This window comes from Diabrotica undecimpunctata, chromosome 4 (genome assembly GCF_040954645.1).
Source record: "Diabrotica undecimpunctata isolate CICGRU chromosome 4, icDiaUnde3, whole genome shotgun sequence".
NCBI classification, from domain to species: domain Eukaryota; kingdom Metazoa; phylum Arthropoda; class Insecta; order Coleoptera; family Chrysomelidae; genus Diabrotica; species Diabrotica undecimpunctata.
The window spans coordinates 63,122,473-63,145,575 of NC_092806.1; the positions used below are offsets into that span (position 1 = coordinate 63,122,473).

The 23,103-nt window shown below is 30.8% G+C and overlaps 1 protein-coding gene across 5 annotated transcripts in view; it reads right to left on the reverse strand.

Annotated features, from left to right (window-relative positions):
• LOC140439589 (uncharacterized) overlaps positions 1-23,103 on the reverse strand; it is a 124,464-nt gene that overhangs the window by 74,327 nt on the left and 27,034 nt on the right. For all 5 annotated transcript variants that reach the window (XM_072529603.1, XM_072529602.1, XM_072529600.1 and 2 more), the window contains exon 2: positions 16,132-16,206. In XM_072529603.1, the coding sequence (XP_072385704.1) occupies positions 16,132-16,203 (72 nt within the window). In that variant the 5' untranslated portion in view covers positions 16,204-16,206. The remainder of the gene's footprint in view (positions 1-16,131; positions 16,207-23,103) is intronic.

The following is a 23,103-nucleotide window of genomic DNA, read 5'->3' on the forward strand; positions in this document are numbered from 1 at the left end:
GTAATTCCTAGTATATAATGCCGCGCAAGATCGAGAATAATATTGGAAAATAGTCATGGAAGCTACCCACGCCTATATTGGGAGAAAGAAGAAGAGGTATCTCTATTGCGTACAATAAATGTATAACGTCCTTTTATTTAACACAGGCAAATGTCTTCTTAAGGTCCACGAAACATAGATATGCCGGTTTGTTGTATTCTAATGATTGTTCTTGCACTTGCCTATCCACAAATTACTGTAAAGCCCAACATCTGCGACAGAAAGAAATGCGCAAACATGCAACAAATTTTCGCTGAAGTACTCCAAGAAAGCATTCTAGGACTCATACTGTATGACCTATTCACTGCTGACTTATCAACAGGTACAACTATTACCATAGCCACATTCTTATGAGGTATGGCAACTCTAGCGTTTAACAAAAATTCCAAAATAGCGTCAGAACTCCTGAAATACAACCTAAATATAGTAAAAAACTGGTTGATAAAATGAAGAATTAAAATCAATGACAACAAATCACTACACTTACCATTTCCGACATATACAGAAACATGTCCGACTGTTTACCCAAATAGTAAAGAAATCCCACAAGGCGATGAAGTCAAATATCTGGTTAGGTACTTGGATAGAAGGTTAAACTGTACGAAGAATGTGTAATGAACTGTGTAAGGAACTGTATGAGAAATATGCATTTTTAGATTAAATTGTCTTCGTTTTTGAAGTTATACTTCTATACGCGCGCTCCACGTTGGAAATTTGTACGGGAGTGAATCAGTGAAATCATTACATATGTAAGATAATGAGTAAGAGAGAGACAGAACATATATTTTCTCTCTCTTCCTCTCTGGAGAATAAAAATGTTGCTTTTGTATATATATTTAATATTATATATATTCTATATATTATATAATATTATATATATATACATATAATATAATATTTATTAATATTATTATTTATGTGATAGGTTTTGTATTATTTATTAAATGTTCATAATTATTTTAGTCTTTTGTATTTCAAAATAATAATCTCAATAAATCACTGTATGACCGAGAACTGTCAATTTTGAAAAACGTTTATGTCATGTCTAATTGGCAAATATTTTACGTGTTTGGTTCATACGCTGGTGGATGTGAGTTCGAATCCCAATATGAATTTCCTTTTTTATTTTTGAAATATTTAAAAACCCCACGGTAATTTTATTAAATATATGTAATATACGCAAAAATGCTAAATTTTAAAATAAAAGGAAAATTTACAACATAATCTGAGTTATTGGTTTTTGAAGTTATACTTCTATACGCGTGTTCGACTTTGGAAATTTGCACGGGTGTGAATCGGAAATTTGCACGGGAGTAACAAGCCTCGTCAGGCATGTTAAATTATAAATTTAAACTTGAAAATATCTCAAGAAAGTTCAAATGTGTACTTATATACACAACAAACAACAATTAAATATTGTATTTGTCAATGTCAGATAAATTGACAGTTGTATCACCAAACAATTTTTTTTTTATTATTATTTTTATCATGGTAAATTAAACATATGCGTAAGTAAGTTACGTATATTGTCATTTTTAAATACTTATGAATGTTGCATTTTAATTTGTATTGTATTATTATATTGAATTATGTTGCAGTGTATTGTATTGTATTTTTATATTAATAACAAAATTACTACTATACTCCTATTACAGGCCAAATGTTTATATACAGCAAACGATACACCATATACCTATATACCTAATTCTTTTTCGCTTTCTGCTCTCTCTTACCTATAGCATTACATATGCAATGATTGTGCAGATTGACTCCCATATAAATTTGTTACGAAGAACGCGTGTGTAGAAGTATAACTTCTACCGGCAGTCCCACCGGACTGCCACACCCGTTTTTTTTTATTTATTTTGCTTCAACCACTTAGGGTTATTAGCATAAGCAAAATACAAAAAGTGATAGAGACATACATAGGCATATACAAAATATCAATTACATAACAATGTATACAATATATATATTTTAATTATTGATATAGTCTTTCAACTGAGTATATTGGACAGTCAATCAAAATGTGCTTCACTGTCACTTTACATTCACAAACAAGACACACAGGTTCCTCTTCTCTCTTCAACAAGTATTCATGTATTGTAGAAGTGTGTCCTAATCTGAGACGTGTTATTAGGACTTGATGTTGTCGCTTTGAATGCCAGAAGTTCCATGGAAGGACCGAAGATTTTATTTCTATCAATTTAGTGGTGCTTCTATTCCATTGGTTTTGCCAAACATCGTGCATATTTGATTTTAAGTAAGATTTTAAATCTAAATGCACCGTTACATTTTCCACTGATGCGGCTGTATTGGTTATTGCGGACCTAGCTAGACTATCTACCTTTTCGTTACCTTCTATTCCAACGTATGATGGTACCCAGAGGAACTCTACTGTCAAATTGTTTTGGTATATACGGTATAAAATTAACTTAATTTGCTGTAATGTTGGATGAGAGGGATAAATCTGAGAAATTGATGTCAGACAACTAAGTGAATCAGAAATTATAAGAGATTTGGCAAGTTTTTTTTCTAGAATAAAGGTCAGGGTCTTATTGATGGCAAGTGAGCTTATGTAGAAGATTCTATGGAGGAGTCGCTATCGAGCTGAGGTTTTAGTTGTCGAGTAACTGAATTAATTATTTTAGTACATCGCAATTTCATTTTTTTTTATATAATGTGCAGATAGATGTGTCTTTTAACAGATTAAGTAACCCTAATGTGTCTTCTGTATAAGTTTTAGATAGACTCAATTTATCTGGAGATCCTAAAGCATTTTCAAAAAAATCAGTTAGTTGTTCAAAATTTAATATCGGTGTTATAAGTTTATTAGTAATAAAATCTTTTACGGGTTCCATACTGTTAGCAATAGTCTCAGAATTATTAATAGTTTTTAATTTTTTAAGTTTTTGCATTGGTTTTGTAAAATTTTCTTTAGGTTCTTCTAAAGGTTGGGTTAAGATTTCGTCAAGGCTGCGCTTAGCTGTGTTTACTTCTTTACTAGGTGTATTAGTTATTTCAAGTGTATCAGTGGTATCTATTGATATGCTATTGATAGGGCATGCAAGTGTTGAGGGAGAGTTTGGGATTTATGTATGAGGTTATGAAACATTAGGTATTGTTGATAACTGGGTAGTTGTTATATTTGTATCTGTGCATGTAGTTTGAGAACGTGGGAATGATGTTAAGGGTGATATTTGGTATAGTTAATGAAGAAGGCCTAGTCTTTGATTGTAAGGAATAGGACTTCGCTGAAGATGATGATGTGATCGGGACGTCATGTGGAAGAGTATTAACTACTGTATTTATAGTAGTAGTTGGCACTGTTGTTGTTAAGTTTTGATTTGGATTTGTATAGGATGGACAATTTGCTACAAAATGGTCAGATTGTTTATAATAGTAACACATCTGTTTTTCTAAAGATAAGAAAATACGATAAGATGTTTGATCGTGGTTTATGACAATTGAGGGAGGAATTAATGTAGCTTCCAAAGGGGAGATAAATGTGTGTCTTCGAAAGCTCACTATATGTCTATATTCTGGGTTTTTTGTCCCTATTCGTAAAAAATTAATTGGAGTTAATAGATTGAGGCCTAACTTTTTAAGTTCAGATTCTATGAAAGTGTGAGAAACAAACATTAGAGATCAGTTATCTTTCATTTGGTGTAATCAAGCGTCGAGCATAAATTATTTGTTGATTGATAGTTATTCTTCCGTTGTCAGCATTTATGATAGTTTCTATCAATTCTTCACTAGCTAGGTAGATACAAATACGGTGATTTGAAATTCTTGATGAAAAAATAATATATCTTGGTTCTATAATTTTTCCCAGTGCAAGTAGATATTCCTCAAGTTTGGCGTTTTCCAGAGCCTTGTATAAAATAGCTTGTTTTTTGGATGGGAATTTTGGAGTTGAATTGATTAACGCTGCAGAATATGAAGAAGTTTTATATGATGTCAATAACGTTTGGGGCCTTTGGGGCGTTTGGGGGATGACCCTGGACTATTAACATCATCCATTTTCGTTGTTTAATCACATCAAGTAATATAAATAATATGAACTTCTGAAGTAAGTATCTAATTAGATTAAAATTACTTACAGATTTTCTCCAATAAGTTCACTTATTTTTATTTATCGAATAGGATTTTGATTTTATTATTATTCACTACTTATACGTTCGGAACTGAAGAAATAATCGTTTAAATATTTAAATTTTGCAGAGAAACTTTGAAATGCGTGTAAACACTTTGACAGTATTTTGACGTTTTTTCCTCTTCGTTTTTTGATAATTGGTATATAATGAAAACAAAGTCATTAGCAGACCTTCCACTTTAAAAACAGTGTTATTCTTTCATAATTGCATCTTTGATATTTTTAATCTTTTAATCATTTTGAAGTATATTTTATAAATTGCATTTAATAAACTGACACCTCTATAGTTTTTTAAAGATATCTCCGTATAGAGTCACGTTGGTTTATACCTTAATATCTTAGAAGTTTCAAAAACAGATGCAATTTGTATTTTACTATTTACTATTTACTAATTATTGTTGATTACTGTAACTTATTCTCTGTTCACGAGAAGAGAGCACGATTCTGAGAGCACGAAATATGCCTCAAACTCATAAAACGGTCGTAAATCATAGGAGTTCCTAAGGTGTTTATTCATTAAATAATAATATAATGTTTTAATACTGTTATATATAATATTGATAATATTTTAATACTAATATATTTAGCAAAAAAACAATTAAAACTTTCACGACTAATGTTGGTTATTATATTATATTAATAAAAATAAGAATTTAACCTTTAACAATTTTGTAAATAAGAATACCTTATCTCCTTGGATATTTCAATACTAATCTTCGCGTTTAATCACTTTACTATAAAACCTGGAATTCATATCCGAAGGTACTATTCGTTGCAAGATAATTAAGATGGAATTCCCCAGATTTTTAATAATATAATTATATTCGAAACTTAACTTGAAAGGGTGAAGTTATTACGAACGAAAACAATTTTTTTGTTTAGTACGTTTTTGATCGCATGTAATTTACGGCTCGTCGGTGTTTCCGCGTCTACGGCAGTAATTAGCGTCTCGAATATTTCTTTTGCGAATTATATGCAGTGCGTGAGTGATTTTTTATTCCATATACCTACGAACATATACGTACCTTTCGCTCGTGCTCGTTTTGTTGGATTGTTTGTGATGGTTTCATCATCAAGTTTTACACCGGTACTGTTGCGTACAGTCAGTAAGTCTGTCTATTGACCAAGAGACAAGACTATTGTCCTGAATGTTCACGATGCTCTGGTTTCTCAGAATCCCACAAACACTGTTCGCAACATAGTCGAAAGTTGTGCCAACATGACTGGCGTAGGAGAGTCAACTTTATATCAGAAAGAAAAAAACACGGTATAGCTAACCCAAACACAAACGAAAACTTAAAGAGAGGGAAAAAGCCTATTGAAATTGATGAATTTGCCAAAAATGGTATTCGAAGGAAAATTCATGGATTTTTTTTCAAAAAAGAAATACCAAACCTAAACAAAATTTTACAAGAAGTTAGAGACGACCCGGATTTGCCTCATATCGGACGAACCAAATTGTGGCAAGTTTTAAAAGAATTAAATTTCCGGTGGGAGAAATCAGACTGAAAATCACTTTTGATTGACCGGGAGGAGAAGATGATGTTGGAGAAGAAATTATCTAAGATTCATACGAAAATTCCGGGCTGAAGAAAGGCCCATCTTCTACCAGGATGAAACGTGGGTAAACTCAGGTCATACTCTAAAAAAAATTTGGTCAGATAAAAATATATTAAGCTCCAGACAAGCCTTTATGGAAGATTGGTCTACTGGTATCTCCCGACCTTCTGGTAAAGGCAGTAGATTAATAATTTCTCACATTGGCAGTGAAAAAAGATTTGTTAAGCATGGTTTGTTGGAATTTCATTCCAAAAGCACAAAAGACTATCACGAGGAGATGACAGCTGATGTTTTCGAAGAGTATTTTGAGGAAATGATTGAACACATACCACCAAATTCAATTATAGTATTAGATAATGCACCTTATCATTCACGACTAGTAGAAAGACATCTAACGAATGCGTGGAAGAAACAGGATATTCTTGACTGGCTGCGAAATAAGTATCTGCCTTACGAAGATGGAATGGTAAAAGCAGAACTTTTAAAAATTGCCCGGCAACACAAATCTAAGTTCAAGAAATACGTAGTTGACAAAATGGCGGAAAGGCGAAACATCACAGTCTTTAGACTTCCACCCTACCACTGCGAAATAAATCCAATTGCACTCATTTGGGCACAAATGAAAAGTTATGTGGCTAGAAAAAATACGTCATATAAAATACAAGCTGTACGTGAATTGTTATACGAGTCTTTATAACATATTACAAAACAAAACTGGAAAGATGCAGTAAGACATGTAATAGAAGAAGAACAAAAAATGTGGGATCTTGATAACATAATTGATGCGACCGTAGAGATTATTAACCTAATTATTAACCCTCAAGACGACTCGGATTCCGAAGTTGATTCTATTTATTTTGAATTTGAATAGTTTTCTAATCGTGATTATATAAGGTAAGTAATAGTAGTTGTAATCGTAAGGTATTAAAGAGGAAAGGCGCAAAATGTCGCCTGTCAAAATCTTCAATGTGTTTTAAATGTATCCTTTTTTTTTCAAATCCTGATAAAACTAAAAAGCATTTTTAAAAAATTTAAAGGCAGAATGAAATATTTTTTAGAATAAATAAAAAGTTTCTTTTGCATGCAATATTTTCAATTAAAAATTATACTATATTTTCTCTTTTATTTTCACCCCTGTTACATAACATATTAAAATAAACATTGCAGAAGTTTTTAGGGACTTTCTGCCCTGAGTAATAATGTAATCTTTCATTCTGCGTTTAAATTTTTCAAAAATATTTATTAGTTCTCTTCAGATTCGAAAATAATGGATACATTTAAAACACATTGGAAATTTTGCCAGGCGACATTTGGCGCCTTTTTCCTTAATTAAATAAATGTATCTTTTACAAATGGCAAGAAACTTTTTATTTTTTAATAAAATAAATAAGTTTTATTAAAAAATACAATTTACATAAGTACAATTTAAAAAATATATTTATTTAGTTCAAATAAATGTTTCAATCATATACTCTACGACACTGGTCGTTCATCTCTAACCATCCATGTACCCCCGTAATAGGATTATAAGGTATTGTATTCCTTCAGATATAAGGTGGGTTAGTCGAAAACGTCTTAAACCGTCAGTTTTAGGTTGGTTTTTACTATTATATCGTATTACCTATCCTCTCTGTATTTCAGTTTTCTAATTAGGGTTAAACTTGTAGTGAGCTATCAACAAATTGTGAACCGTGTATAGAAGTTTACGATTGATTAAATGTGATGTTCTGTTTGTGATGTTTAGATCCCTACTTTTAACACCTGAATCTTGAAAATTATGGAACTGTGTATACTTTAGTAGAAAAATTATACTTTAAAATTTTCTAATCTCTTATCAGTGTATTTGACCTAACACTCTATATTTGATCTTATTCTCTATCTTAAACGATAAGTATCTTGTAAACATCAACAACAAAACTTTCGTTTCGTGTTATCTACCTTATTAGCAAAACCCAAAAACAAGCCGCTTTACCATGTTTTCCGCAAATGTAATAATTCAAACAACTTTTGACATAGACTTCCTCACCGATCAAAAGTTATCACGTCAGTCAGTGCCTCACACAAGCCATGTCAGTAGGAAAACATCGATTTTTTACCAAAACATTAAAAAATGGAACATTCCGGTAGGAAGTGTGTCTTGGTGACAGTGCCTGGTTCGAAAAGTTCCAATTGCAAAACTTATGAGCCCTTACAGAGTATTAAAAATGTTGTAGATACTTTTTTCTTAAGGGAATAATATGTAGACGTTTAATTGTTTTAAAGCTGTTTGTTTATTGAATTTCAAATTTTAATCCAAAAGAATAAAACTTTTGGACATAAACCTCAAATTATAAAATCAATTTATTATTAAAATTTTGACCTTTAAATCAGAAGCCCTTCTCAAAATACAATTATACAATAAAGAATATCTTTTGTTATGTTGAAAATAAAATCTATACAAATTCTATTTCATGTTTTACTTCCATTTTCTATTTTACATTTATATCTTGTACATTTTATTACACATTTTAGAATCAGGTTGTCAGTTCCTTCCTTGTGTTCCTTTCATTTGAGAACAAATCTTTTGATTACATGACATTAATTATAAATCGGGAAATCAGTAAGACAGTGTTTAAGAAAATAACTCAACATACTCTAATGAAGTTGGATTTTAATTATTTTAGAAAATAAAGTAATTGCTTAAGTTGTAAAAAAGACGAAGACACTTGAAGTGAAAAAGATGGATTGAGGACGTAAAATATCTGAAAAGAATAAACGCAAATAAAAGCTGAAAAATAATTTCAGTATATTCTTGGGATGTGATAGTACGAGCCCTAACAACTTTAATTAAGACAAACTAAAATACATGTGTAATTCAGATAGTTCACAGTTTATTTTTTCTAATAATGATTTTTAATGTAACACTTTGTATTTAGTTATTTACTTATATTATGGGTTTAATTTCATACTCAAACAGAACTAATTAAAAAAAATGTTTATTTTGTTGGCAATAAAATATTGGGACGAGTGGCGTAACTACCATTCAGGAGGCCCGGGGCGGAAGTAACCGAAGAATCCCCTATAAATAAAAGAAAAAGCTACCTTTATATAGGAACCATATAGGAACTACCTTGCCCTAAAAGTAGTTACATACAATCATTAGTAAAATTTAAGAAAAATTCTATAACTGGTGTTGGGCCGATCAAAAAAATGAGATATGATCTAGATATAATCTTAATGGGGATGGATGACGATAATTAACAAGAACACACTTGGAATAGTATAATGCGAGACAGATGAATAAACTGCCATGGAGAATATGGGAGAGTTAAGTGGCAGCGATGCGTAAAATTTAATAGACGTCAGAATAGCTCAATTTTTTGTTGCAATGCCATGCAAAAAAGAAGATATAATATAAAGTATTTTAATAGGGAGTTGACTATTGTTTTTAAATTTTGTATGAATATTTGTATCTGATTCAATGTAAACGTTAATATTTCAAGAAGAGGTCAACAGGAAGAAGGCGGAATTCCTGGCTTAAGGAACAACAAGAGGTTACAACCGTTCTCGCATCGCTTCTGATAATGGATGACGCATTTGCTAAGAAACTTTAGGAAGAAACAATTTCAAACCACGGCCTGTAACCCCATATTATACAATGTACCTTTATGAATCCTGTGCTACGAGATCCTACAATCTGAAAATAGTTTGTATAATACAACAGATGCACATCAACAATGCTAAAGTTTTCTACACACATTTCTAAATTATTCTTCTTATGACCATACATGTGCTCCAAAATTATGACATTTACTATAACATTATACTGACACACTACCTAAACTAAAATATATTGGAGATACCCTTTTTAATTTCCTCTCTAAAACAAGCCTGTCATTTTGTATAATTTCGTAGAATGTACGGGAGACTGGTAGTACAAATTTGAATAAAATGCAAATAAGAACATGAACAAAAAAATAGGGCAGGACTATTGATTAAAATTTAGGTTACGCACCAATGACACGACACGCAGGAATATTTATTTTCGATCAATCGAATTTAGGTTTGTGATTATTAGTAATAACATCGTAATATTTTCTTCTACGAGATATTTATTCATATCATGATGTTATAAAGCCTTGTAGATTGTAAGCTTATAGTATATCGATTTTGTTGTTTATAAAAAAAATGTGTAAAATATTAGGAAGACGAAAAAAAAAATGTTTGTGGGTATAAAGACCAAATTGTAAAACAAATTATTTCTTTAATATTTCTGCCTTTACATCGAAATTTGTTAATTAAACTGTTTTTTTTATTGTGTTGGAAAGAAAAGAGAAGAATCCTATTATATATATATATATATATATATATATATATATATATATATATATATATATATATATATATATATATATATATATATATATATATATATATATATATATATATATATATAGTAAACTCTTAAATATTGGGGAAATCTGCAAGAAATACTCTAATGTGTATCAATTGTTTCGCCGAACGTTTTCGCCAAAGAGAATTAATTTGGCTTCTTCAGGGCTGAAAGAGAATAAATTATAATTAGCTACCATATATTATCTATTAAAACATTATTGATCTTACCGTAACTTAGAATTGTAGAGTTAGAATATTAAAAAACTTTGCTAGTAACATAGTGGTGTTTTTTGTTACTATGTGCAAAAAAAGTTTTTTATAAGAATTGAAATGTATGGTAGCTTCGAACTTGACACGTAAAGGCTTACCCAAGGTTAATCGAAAAACCCAATGCAACTACATTTAAAAGGAGGTAATTCTTTGAAATGTCGGCAATAACTAAATTTTTGATTTTTAGATAGTTAAAAGTGAGGTTCTGTCAGCGCTTGCGTTCTGGCTTAAACAGAACCTCACTTTTAACTATCTAAAAATCAAAAATTTAGTTATTGCCGACATTTCAAAGAATTACCTCCTTTTAAATGTAGTTGCATTGGGTTTTTCGATTAACCTTGGGTAAGCCTTTACGTGTCAAGTTCGAAGCTACCATACATTTCAATTCTTATAAAAAACTTTTTTTGCACATAGTAACAAAAAACACCACTATGTTACTAGCAAAGTTTTTTAATATTCTAACTCTAAGCCAAATTAATTCTCTTTGGCGAAAACGTTCGGCGAAACAATTGATACACATTAGAGTATTTCTTGCAGATTTCCCCAATATTTAAGAGTTTACTATATATATATATATATATATATATATATATATATATATATATATATATATATATATATATATATATATATATATGTTGTTATGATCCTTGATTTATAAATTTAAAAAAATCTTTTAAAAATTATATATGTGGGCATCTGTTTATAATTAAGGTATAAATAAGGATATTTTTGTACTCCAGTGAAAAGTGCGTCATTGTAATTAAAGTGATTTCAAGAACTGTTAATCTTCAATAGATTTAAAAGGACAAATATAGGTCTAGGAGTCTTACGAAGCAATGAACATTGAAAATTAAAAGTGGGTAAATTGTTTTTCTATGTAGTCAAACACAATAGATTTCATATTGGTTATTCCGAATGGGCTAGGATGACGTAGAATTTGTGTCAATATAAAACCGGTGGATATTTTATTTGTATAATAGGACGAAAGGAGAATGAAGAAAAATAGGAAGGATGTGAAAGATATATACCATCTTGGAGTGGTCAAGGAGGAGATCTTGAGGAGTAGGTAGGAGAGAAAACTGAGTAAGGATTTGGAAAAAGAAACACGAGGAGTTAGGTACGAGATTTAAATAAGAAAAGGTGTTTTTGGTTTCTTCGTAAAAGTATATAAGAAAAATAAAAATTGTAGTTGTTTGCCGGTGGAGTAAAGTGAGTAGTGAAAAGAAGTTTGTCAAGTTTTATGGTAGCAGCCAAGCATCAAAATTGTAAGTTCTTTAAATACAAATTATTTGAGGCTAGGCTGTCTGTGTCTTTTTGAGAGGACACCAGATTCTGAGAGTTAGAAGCAGCTGCAGATTGGAAATTTCAATGTCAATAAGAAATAGATTCTTTGTTCAAAGATAAACTTGGTAGGAGAGTAGCTGAACCAGAAAGAGTGGGTACTATTATAGGGAGTTTAAAGTGGATTAAAAATATTTTATCGGTGACTAAATAGAAAGAATTTTCTCATTAATTCCTAGAACCGGAGAGCACGTCCGAGATGAAAATATGATTTGTGTGTTGATTACATTTTATGGTGTGATTTTGTTCTGTTAAAAAATTATTTGAAAAATATTTTTATATGACAGGTATCTTATGTAATACATGATATTGATGAATTTTACAATTGATATTTTTATTAATCCTATTTCGATTCAATATATTAATGAATTTTACATTTGACATTTTTGTTTGTTATTATTCCTTTTGTTCCTCATACTTGCAAAACTAGAACATAGAAAAATAAAGATACTGGGCCCAAGAAAGTACAACCTGAGATAAATTGAATTATAGGTAAGGTATTTAATTTAAAATTCCTATTTTTTCCTTACCATATTAATATATATATATATATATATATATATATATATATATATATATATATATATATATATATATATATATATATATATATATATATATATATATATATATATACTAACATAGTATAGTCACATAAATCGGAAGTACAACCAGCTCTAAAAGGCTATAAAGCTCCAAGAAAGATTTCAGCAAAGAGATCAGTTCACTTCATCAAACTTACTACCATATTATTTAGAAATGCAAGAAGAACAATTTAATGCAATAGTGTAGCAAATATTTTTCTAAAACTAGTACTCATTTTTGACACTAAAGGCACATCTAAATAAGCTACATGAAATACGGAAACTAGACCTGATCTATTCCTTGTCCCAAACGACTGTAATGATGCTCTTTTGGCAATACAGAGCCAGGATTTCTCAGAATTTTTAGAATAGAAGAATGGACTATTGGGAAGAATATCTCCCACATTGCTATGCAAATTGTTTCTAATAATTGAAATTAAGGATTTTCCATATTGTAGCACCCATTTACATTACGTATACAAGAAAGATAGAGTTTATATCAAAAAAGCCACAGAGTTTGACGATATTCCTGCTGAATTTATATTTAGCTGCGGAAAATACGCAAAAATTTGGATTGCAGATATCTTAATGAACCTCATGTTTTTAATATTTATAAATTAAAATTCGCCGATAATTAAAATGCTCAACACTACGGTCAAGACCGGAAAATGAACGTTAGAGACAGCCAAAAGCTTTTTCCAATCTCTATTTTTTATCTTTCCAATCGCTGTTAGATAATATAGTCTACCTTGATTTTGTTACTATGATAACAACGTTGCGTTTGATTATGACGTGACAATTCATTAACCCGTTAGTGCCTAGAGTTACATATATGTAACGCAGGGCAAGATTTAATTTATCCATTGTAAATTTTTTTTAGAACTACCAACGGACAGATGGCGGCACGGTTCACGCGGCAAACATTACTATTCACCCCAAACAAGTTTTTTTTAGTTTAGTTAACGCAGGTGGTGCTAACAAGGTGTCAAATGTATACCATTCTTTTTTACAAAATGGAACCTTTATTCGATTCGAGTAAGTACATTAAAATTGTATTTAGAATAATTACTGTAACAATTTTTTAAGATTTGGTTAATAATTTAGTCATATATTCATGTAATTTAGAAACAATCGCATACTTTTAAATATTGGGTGATTTATACTGATCAAAAGTTGAGTGTTACATATATGTAACGCTAGGCTTTTATGTGCACGTAATTGCCTATTTATTTTAATTATTGATTTATTTATAAATAAACTCTGCAGTATTTATTTTTTAATTTTTTCAATCAATCTAAAGCTTTACTTCTTTATAGACAAGGATTTACTTTACAAGGGGCCCTTGACATGACATTTATTTGTTGATGACATAAAGGAAATTTTCATAGAACCTCTACAGGCAGCCGAACTGACTGACGAGGATTCTGGGGATGAAGACGGTGGTACTATCGATAACTTGACTGGGTCTAAACTTCGTTCAAATGTAGAGGTTAGGCTAGTGAATGCAGAAATACGAACATCAGATGTACACGAAGTGGACCAAGAAACATTTCAAATGCGATTGCCTCAAAAAATTGATTTGAGAGAAAATATTACTTGGGTAGATGGAGACCTCGTTATTTCGGAGTCGCGAACATTTCCTAAATTTGGTTATAAACACTTAAAAGAAAATACTTATATCAACATGTTCGAAAAATTTATTGATTCAGAGATGGTTGAACTATTGGTAAATGAGACAAGAAATTATGCCTAGTTCAAAAATCAGCCAGGTCCTAAAATAACAACTGATGATATTAAATGCTTTATAGCAATACTGATTGTAAGTGGTTGCGACTCAAAACCAGGTACAAAGTATTTTTGGGACAGATTTAAGAAATACGGCAGTCTATAATGCCATGAGACGAGATAGATTTAAACAAATCCTTCAATTTATCCATTGTGCTGACAACACAAAATTAGACAAACGTGACAAGCTATACAAACTGCGACCTTTTATAAATCTATTACGGATCAATGATTAAGTACTTCGGAAAACATGGTTGTAAACAGTTTATTAGAGGCAAGCCCATCCGATTCTAATTCAAAATGTGGTCCCTTAATAGTAAAGACGGATACTTAGGAAATTTTGACCTTTATCAAGGGAAAGGACCATCTTCCAATGAGCAGTATGAACATTTATTTGGTAAAGCCGCTGCTCCACTAATATCCATGATTAAAGATATACCTCATCCCTAGTATCCCTATCATTTTTTTGTTGAAAACCTGTTTACAAGTGTTACGTTGTTTAATTTTTTGCGTGAAAAATCACGGAAATGTATCACGGATACATTTTCGTAAAATGGAAAGACAACAATGTAGTAGTTGTATCATCTACAAGTTTTGGTGCCAATCAGCTTGGTCAGGTAAAGAAATATAGGAAAAAGGAACAAAATTACATCAACATATCCAGACCAGACTTAAGGAGGACCAGATTTAATGGACCAAAACATCTCATGTTATAGAATTGGTATTCGATCCCGAAAATGGTGGTGGTCTTTATTTAGCTTTCTCTTAGATGCAGTAATTAATAATGCCTGGATATTATATAAAAAAGTCACGATGACCAATTACCAAAGCTAGATTTTCGACGAAATATAGCCCAGTATTATCTCCAAAAACTTCAAAACCCACCAAAAGGAGCCAGAAGATCAGCTTTGTCAAAATTTACTAACTCCAATAACAGAATTTCAAATCATCTTAGATATGATCTGTGCTGGTGACAACTGTTCTTCGGGTACAAGAACAATGTGTGCAAAATGTGATGCAGGCTTATGTTTGGACTGTAATTATATTTTTCACAAAATATAATGGAAAAATTTAGTTTTAAGTCTATTATGTCAAATTTGTTCACAGTAGTGCATAGCGTTACATATATGTAACACCGTTTTTTGACTTGAATTCAATAAAGTTTTTTATTATACCGTAAAATTTATTATATTTAAGTTATTTAACAGATCATTTTATTTCATTCAATCGAAAACTTGGTAAAAGTTAAATTCAGGCACTAATGGGTTAATTTATTGTTTGTCAAACATGATTCGCAAGTTCGCAATTTTAAAAATATGAATTCAGATTTTGAAATACAAGTATTAGGAACGCAGTCTCTGGAAAAAGCTCTAGCAAAATCGCTTGTTATATTAAATTAGAAAATCCAGGCGAACTCACAAATCACTGCTTTCGTCGAAGCTCTGCATAAATTTAAAACCTTGAAGGTTCAATAAAAGACAAAGTTGATATAGCAAACAGAATCCATGCAGGATGTTCCAAAAATAATATACAGGCAACTAATTTTGTTAGTATCACTACAAAAAATATCAATCCCCAACATTTCAGACACATCGTTCCTTCAGATGTTCAAGGCTTCCTGTTGAACATAAATATTCAAAAATAATGTGTTTATCCAGTTTATCCAGTTGTATCCAGTATCTAGTTTTGATATGTGTTAATCACTTCATTATATAAAATAAAAGGAACAATTAAGTTTGCAACAAAGTCGGTGTTAAAAAAATATTGTAGGTTAGGCGACCAAATATGCTTGCTTTTTCCTGAAAAACACCTCTTTCTGGACTTTTAACATAAATTACTATTACCTACATTGTAATATTGTTTATTTGGACGCATGTACTGTACTATAATGTGCGATGTGAAATATTATTTAAAAATAAACAACAAGTAAATATATTTTAAAATATTTTTCTTGGTTATGTACTTTCTACACACTACCTTTAATTAGCTTTCTTTGACCAAACTACCTAAAAATCTTACCATTTCCTTAATTTCATCTTTGGAAGTGTTAAATTCAGCTGTAGGACCATTTACTAGAGGCTGTTGTGACATTATCTAATAATGGTAAAAATTCTTTTAAATAAAAGTTTTTCTATGGTAAGCTTACAACATCTACTGCAATATTGTCTATTAACTAAAGTGATATCGATTGTGCTATCTAATAAATCGAATATTTACCAACTAAATCAGTGGCGTAGTAAAGATACTTTTATTTTATTTATTATAACATCGTATGCATGTACCAAATTAGAAAGAACTAGGTAAATTAAGTTTTGTATTTTTAGGGTTTACGAAAATGTAGACAAGAAAAACACATACTCTAAAATTCTCGATATGAACTCTGTCTTACAGAACCTTTTAAAACCCTCACTTAATAAAAGGCTAAAATAACTGATATGGTAAACAAACTCGGATGAAGAAAGTCGCAAATTCGTGGTTGACTACAATTTTACAGATCATATAATATAGTGTTGGCCAAAAAAACCCTCCCCCCTCGTATCTTTTGAACGGTTATACTTATAATAGTGAAATTTGGAGGGAGAAAATAAACAGACGTAAGCTTCTCAACTAGTCATAACTGGTGACGTTATAGTCATAGATGACATTACAGAGCCACTGTGACCGATAATTTTAAATGGGACCTTATGGCAAGTGATATCCTTACTATAGATAGGACACTTTGATCAAAATATATCGAATTTTTACCGCTGAGTTGACACAAATTTTTTTTAAAATAATTTCGCGCGGAACTGACATTGAAAATCGCTGGTCGCTACCAGCATTGTTTCTGAGTAAACGGTTTATTCTACACAAAATGCTAATAAAAATTTTTTATCAGAATTATCTCAGCTACATTTTTTATTTGAAATATTTTTTTTCTACGGCATACAGATTCTTGGTAAATCAATTTTTCCGTTCACCCCCCTAAGAGAAAATATCGCATAGTAAATGATGACCATGCTAGATTTTGGATCATTTTTAAATTTTGGTTTCTTCGTTTCTTTCTAATAACCAGTGAATTTTTTTATATTGTTAGAAACTAAACTAATTTTATGTAAACTAATTTTTTAAGTAAATATAGAATCATTATTGTCAGAAAAAAACCCCAAATGGTATTAATCTTATTATTGATGTATATTCTGACTAAACACTTTTCCCAATTTTTGTTGAGCCTTTTTTTTGGCACACAGGCTAAAACCTCTATTAGATATATAATCTTATACTACGCCACTGGTTTTATAGTTATTTGGTTATTTAGCTTCTAGGTGAGTGAAGCTAATTTGCTGAGTTAAGTAAGTAATGATAATCTAATGTTTTAGCTTAAGTGCAACGTCCCGGAAATTAAACGGGAGGTCGAGGAGTTCAGGTGCACTTTTTAATGAATTGAAAATTAGTTGGAACAAAAAAACTGAAGCTAGTCGTTTCTTAAAAAGATATGTTTGAGGCATTTTACCATATTTATTTAAATTTAGCTTTCTAAGTATCATTTTTTTTTTATCAAAATATTACAAAAAAATGTTCGGTAAATTATAAACCAGTACCGGCCGCCATAAAGATCTGTATAGAAATATCTGTATAGAAGTAACAAAATTGTCTTCTTTTTAGTATGAAGAATTTTCTTTATCGGTTTGAATGATTTTTATTTATGCAATGATACGTTTCTTTATCTATCTGCATGATTTTCCTTTAAAAATAATGGATATCTTCTATAAAAGATAAGAAGAAAACTCTGAGCATTGTCTAAAGATTAGTAATAATAATTTCAGCTCATCTACTACAGTTAACTTTTCAAGGTTCACAATTAGTGCAACGGTTGGAGCAAATTTTTCAAGATACGGAACTGATACGATTTTTTTTAGTTTATACAGGGTGTTTCATTAAGAATTGTCCATTAGGTAACTGGAGAACGGTGAAGTCATCAATAATTTGCGATATGCCGACGGTACAGTACTCCTAGCTTCTAGTCAAGAAAATCTGCAAACACTACTTGATAGTGTCGTTGAGAGTTGTAGGGAGGCAGGTCTGGATCTGAACATACGGAAAACCAAAATACTCGTAATAAGTAAACAACAGCATATAAAACCGTCTATATATGTAGATAATATCAAACTTGAGCAAGTTGATAAAATCGTTTACCTTGGACAGCAATTAAATTGTAACGCAGAAAGTCACGGCGAAATTAGATCTAGGATAGAGTAGGCTAGAGCGGCTTTTCGAAGGACGTCCAAGGTGTTATGTAACAGAGACCTAAAATTGGCATTGAGGATCCGCCTACTTCGTGCTACGTGTTCTCGGTCTTACTTTATGGTGTCGAGTCCTGGACTGTGTATAAAATCGATCTAAATCGCCTTGAGGATTTCGAAATGTGGTGCTATAGAAGAATTTTAAAAGTTTTCTGGGTGGAGAAGATTCGAAACTCCACAATACTAGAACGTCTCAGCAAGACTGTTGAGATCATAAAAAGCATCAAGCAGAGAAAGCTGGAGTATTTTGGACATGTAATGAGAGTTTGCTACAAAATATCATACAAGGAAAAATAGCAGGCAAACGCAGTCCAGGACGAAGAAGAATCTCATGGTTGAAGAACTTGCGAGATTGGTATGGTGTTGATACAAGCATGCTATTTAGGGTGGCAGTGAATAAAATTAATATAGCTATGATGGTAACCAACGTTCTGAAAGGACATGGTACATGAAGAAGAAGAAGTAACTGGAGAAACCTTAGCACAAAACATTTAAATAAAGTATTTCTTCTTACCGAGGTTCATCAGAATGTTTTATTTTTATTACAAATATTCTAAAATGATTTTAGACCATTGTTTTAACATCTTCCAATATATTTTTTTAAACAACAAACAGTTTACATATATTAGGATACTTTAACTAGTGTTAAAAGATAGTTTTCAGCTGTTACCAGAGGTCTGCTGTAGGGATAAATACTTTCTTTTTCCTTCTCACAAACTACGCCACTGTCATAATAATCATTTTAGTATGTTTTTTAAAATCTTCGTTACTTTTTAAGTAAATATCATCATTTTGTCTCAATGCGATAGAATAAGTAGTTTTCAAGTTATTTGCGTTTAAAGGTAATGTTTAAAATATATGATCTTATTTTATTACTAACATCCATTTCACACGAGTAATCACTATGCCACGAATAAAGTTATATAATTAAGTAGATTCAGTAAATTTCACTTCAAATGATTTTTATTTATATTAATGTTTTAGTTCATAAAAAAATCAGAACTATGATTTTTATACTATATGAAAACAATTTTTCTTGGTAAGTTTTCGTATCGAGCTTGTTAATTAAATGATGTTTACATAAGACAAAACTATTGAAAACAATATTTATTTAGACTACTGTAACAATAAATCAATTAAATAATTTTGAATTCTATCAGAAAAATTTCTCCTAACCTTCAGAAATATGTACAGTTGATTTCTAATAAAATTTGCAGCATTCTCTATTTGTTGCCATAATTCTTGTCGGATGTTAATTTCTTGAGTATATACAAGTGTATCGATATGTTCCCAAAAATAAAAATCAGGACTCCGAGCAGGCCATGGAAACTCACTTCCTCACCCTATCCATCTATGAGGATCGATGGTTCAAATAAATAAACTGATTGTTCAAATAATTTCGCACCATCAAGCAAATATGTGGTGGGGCGCCATCTTGTGTAAATCGTATATCTCCTCTTTGGTTTAATGGTAATTCTTCCAGTTCATCAAAAAAGGTATTTTGAAGAAAAATCCAAATACGAATTGCCGTTGAAATTTGCACGTAATTCAAAGGGACCTATTAAATTATCACTAAAAATTCCACACCAAACATTTATTTTCAGTTCATGTCGAAAGTGTGCTTCTCTGACTGCATGCGGATTTTAGTTATCCAAAATGTGATAATTTCTGCAGTTATAAACGCCTATACGTGGGAAAGTGGCTTCATTAGTAAAAATAATATTTTTTTTTTTTTTTTTTTTTTATTCAGTTTGATGGCCTTGGCCGAGCCAATTAGCCAGACAAATTTAAAGACAAACAATTTTTACAATCAGAGGAATTTTTTACAATTAGAGGAATAAACATATAATCATCCGTACAATCTAACGTGCAATTAGTAATAATTAGCAATTAACAATTAATAATTAGTAATTAGTAATAATTCTTTTTTTTTTTTTTCTTTTTTAATTTTTTTTTTTTTTTTTTTTTTTTTTTTCCTGCGCTAAGACATAACCCGATTCAACATCTCGGAGGTTTACATCTTTTTTTTTTTTTTTTTTTTTTTTTTTTTTTATTTGTTTATGATTTTTTTTTTTAATTTTTTTTTTTTATATTAATTTTTTTTTTTTTTTTTTTTTTTTGCTATAATACAATATTTACTTAAATATAAGTTAGTTTTAAGCTACAATTTATATTTACAGTTTTTGATATGTTCGTAAATCATTTTTAATATATTGATATCTCTAGAGAAAATCAAATTGTTCAGGTAGACGGGAAGTGGAATTTTTAATATAATAAGATTATCATAAAATTTGTTTATGTTTACTGATTCGTGGGAACATTCAAGAAAAATATGTAATAAGTTACCTTCTTTTCCACACTTGCAATTAGGTGACTCCGCGAGACCCAACTTGTACATATGAAGGGGGGTAAGAGCATGATTAGATCTTAATCTGTTTATAACCCTTATGAAATGGCGATTTGATAGAGTATGAAACCATCTTTTTATGGGTATTTCAGGCTGCATTTGTTTGTAATTATTTCCAGTTCTCGTGTTTCGATAATATGTTTGCCATTTTTCTTTTTGATGCTGTTTACTAATTATATCAATGTCTGAAAAGGGGAGTAAGTTCAAGGGAGCTTCTTCGCCTATGTCTAGGGCAGATTTGGCTAGGCTATCTGCTATTTCATTGCCCTTAATGCCCGCGTGTCCCTTTATCCATGATATAATAATGCTTTTCCCTAAATTTGTAATTTTATTGTAAATAGTCATAATTTCTAGTTCTATATGATTTAGTTGTTTGGACCTATGTACGTTTGTTAGTCTGTCGACGACACTCTTACTGTCTGTAAATATTATGCAGCTGTAGGGTTCGTTACTATGTATATGCCTTAATGCAAGAAGAATCGCTGTCATTTCAGCAGTGTATATCGATGATTCAGCTGGCAATTTCAATAATTGTTTAAATCCGCTTTGAACATTAATTAATGCACATCCTACTTTGTTTTGTACTTTAGATCCGTCTGTAAAGTAAAACTGATAGTTTGGCCATTTATGCCGTGTAAATGATTGAAAAGCGACTGGATCTAAATTACTGTCCATAAAAAAGGTATTAATATGTTTTGAAAAAAGCTCTTCTAATATATGGGAATACATAGGTGAAACTTGATTTTCATACGTATAGAAAGTATGTCGGTATTGAGATATCCTCAGGTAACTATTTACCAGAAGAGAACATTTTTTCTTTGTCCAATATTTATGAGTTAGATCTAAAATTGATAAAATATGAATATCCTGTAGATAGTTAGTATTTTTCCCTATGGCTCTAGTAATGAATTTATCACTTAAAAACTCCCGTCGAAATTTCAGAGGTGGTTCTATCGCCTCAACTTCCATTATATTAACAGGTGTAGAATTCAAATATCCAAGACAAAGCCGAAGGCATTTATTTTTTTGTATTTCTAATTTATTTAAATGTGTGTTTGCGGCAGTTCCATATAAATGACAACTGTAATCGAAAATGGGACGAATCATAGTACGGTAAAATAAAAGTGCTACATTTGGATCAGCGCCCCAGTTAGTTCTACAAAAGGCTCTTAGAATGTTCATTGCATCTTCAGACTTTTTTATGACATGATGAATTTGATCCTTCCATAGGAGTTTTCTGTCTAAATAAGTACCGAGATATTTTATACAATTTTTAATAGGGAACTGAATTTGACCTACTTCCAGATGCCCTTGTGGAATTTGATGTTTTCTAGAGAAAATACAAATTTCAGTTTTAGATTCTGATATATCTAAACCAATATTTTCATAGTGATTAAGAACAGCTTTAATTGAGAGATCAAAATTATTTTTACATATATCCAATGATTTGTGGGCTGTGTAAACTACTACATCATCAGCATATTGAATAATTTTTGTTGGGCTATTAATACAATTTTCTATATCCATATTATATAAAATAAATAGTATTGGGCTTAATATGCTACCCTGTGGAAGTCCTATATTCGTAAGACGTGGTGGAGAGATGGAATGGTTGATTTTTAAAAAAGTTGATCTATTAGTGTACAATGTCCTCAGAAAACTAGCTATGGTGATGGGGAAGCCGATGTCTAATAGCTTTTTATGCATAATGTCCAAGTTAACGGTATCGAATGCAGAGGAGACATCAAGAAAAGCAGCCATAGTATACATATTATCAGTAAAGTTTATTAGTATGGATGAGACTAAGGCAGTTATGGCATCTTGGGTTGATTTTGATTTTCGAAATCCATACTGAGATTTTGGGAGAATATGTTCTTGCTCTAACCAATGTTCAATTCTATTTTTTATTAACCTTTCTAACGTCTTTAGGAAGCAAGAGGCTAAGGATATTGGTCTATATGATCTACTGCAATTTTCTGGCTTACCAGGTTTTTTAATAGGTATTAGAATATATTCCTTCCAGCTGTCTGGAATTTGTGACGTATCATTCCAAATGTCATTAAAAATATTTAATAATGATATTTTATAGTGGTGAGGAATATGGTATATCATGGAATATGAAATATTGTCTTTACCTGGAGCACTGCTATTTTGTTGACTAAGTACTCGCTCTAACTCCCACATTTTAAATGGTTCTTCTAAGCCAAACCTATCTCTTGACACTGTTTCGCTGTATTCTGGAAAATGTTGTGAAGGTACCCACTGTGGAGATATTTTCTTATGAAATTCATCTAGCCAGCT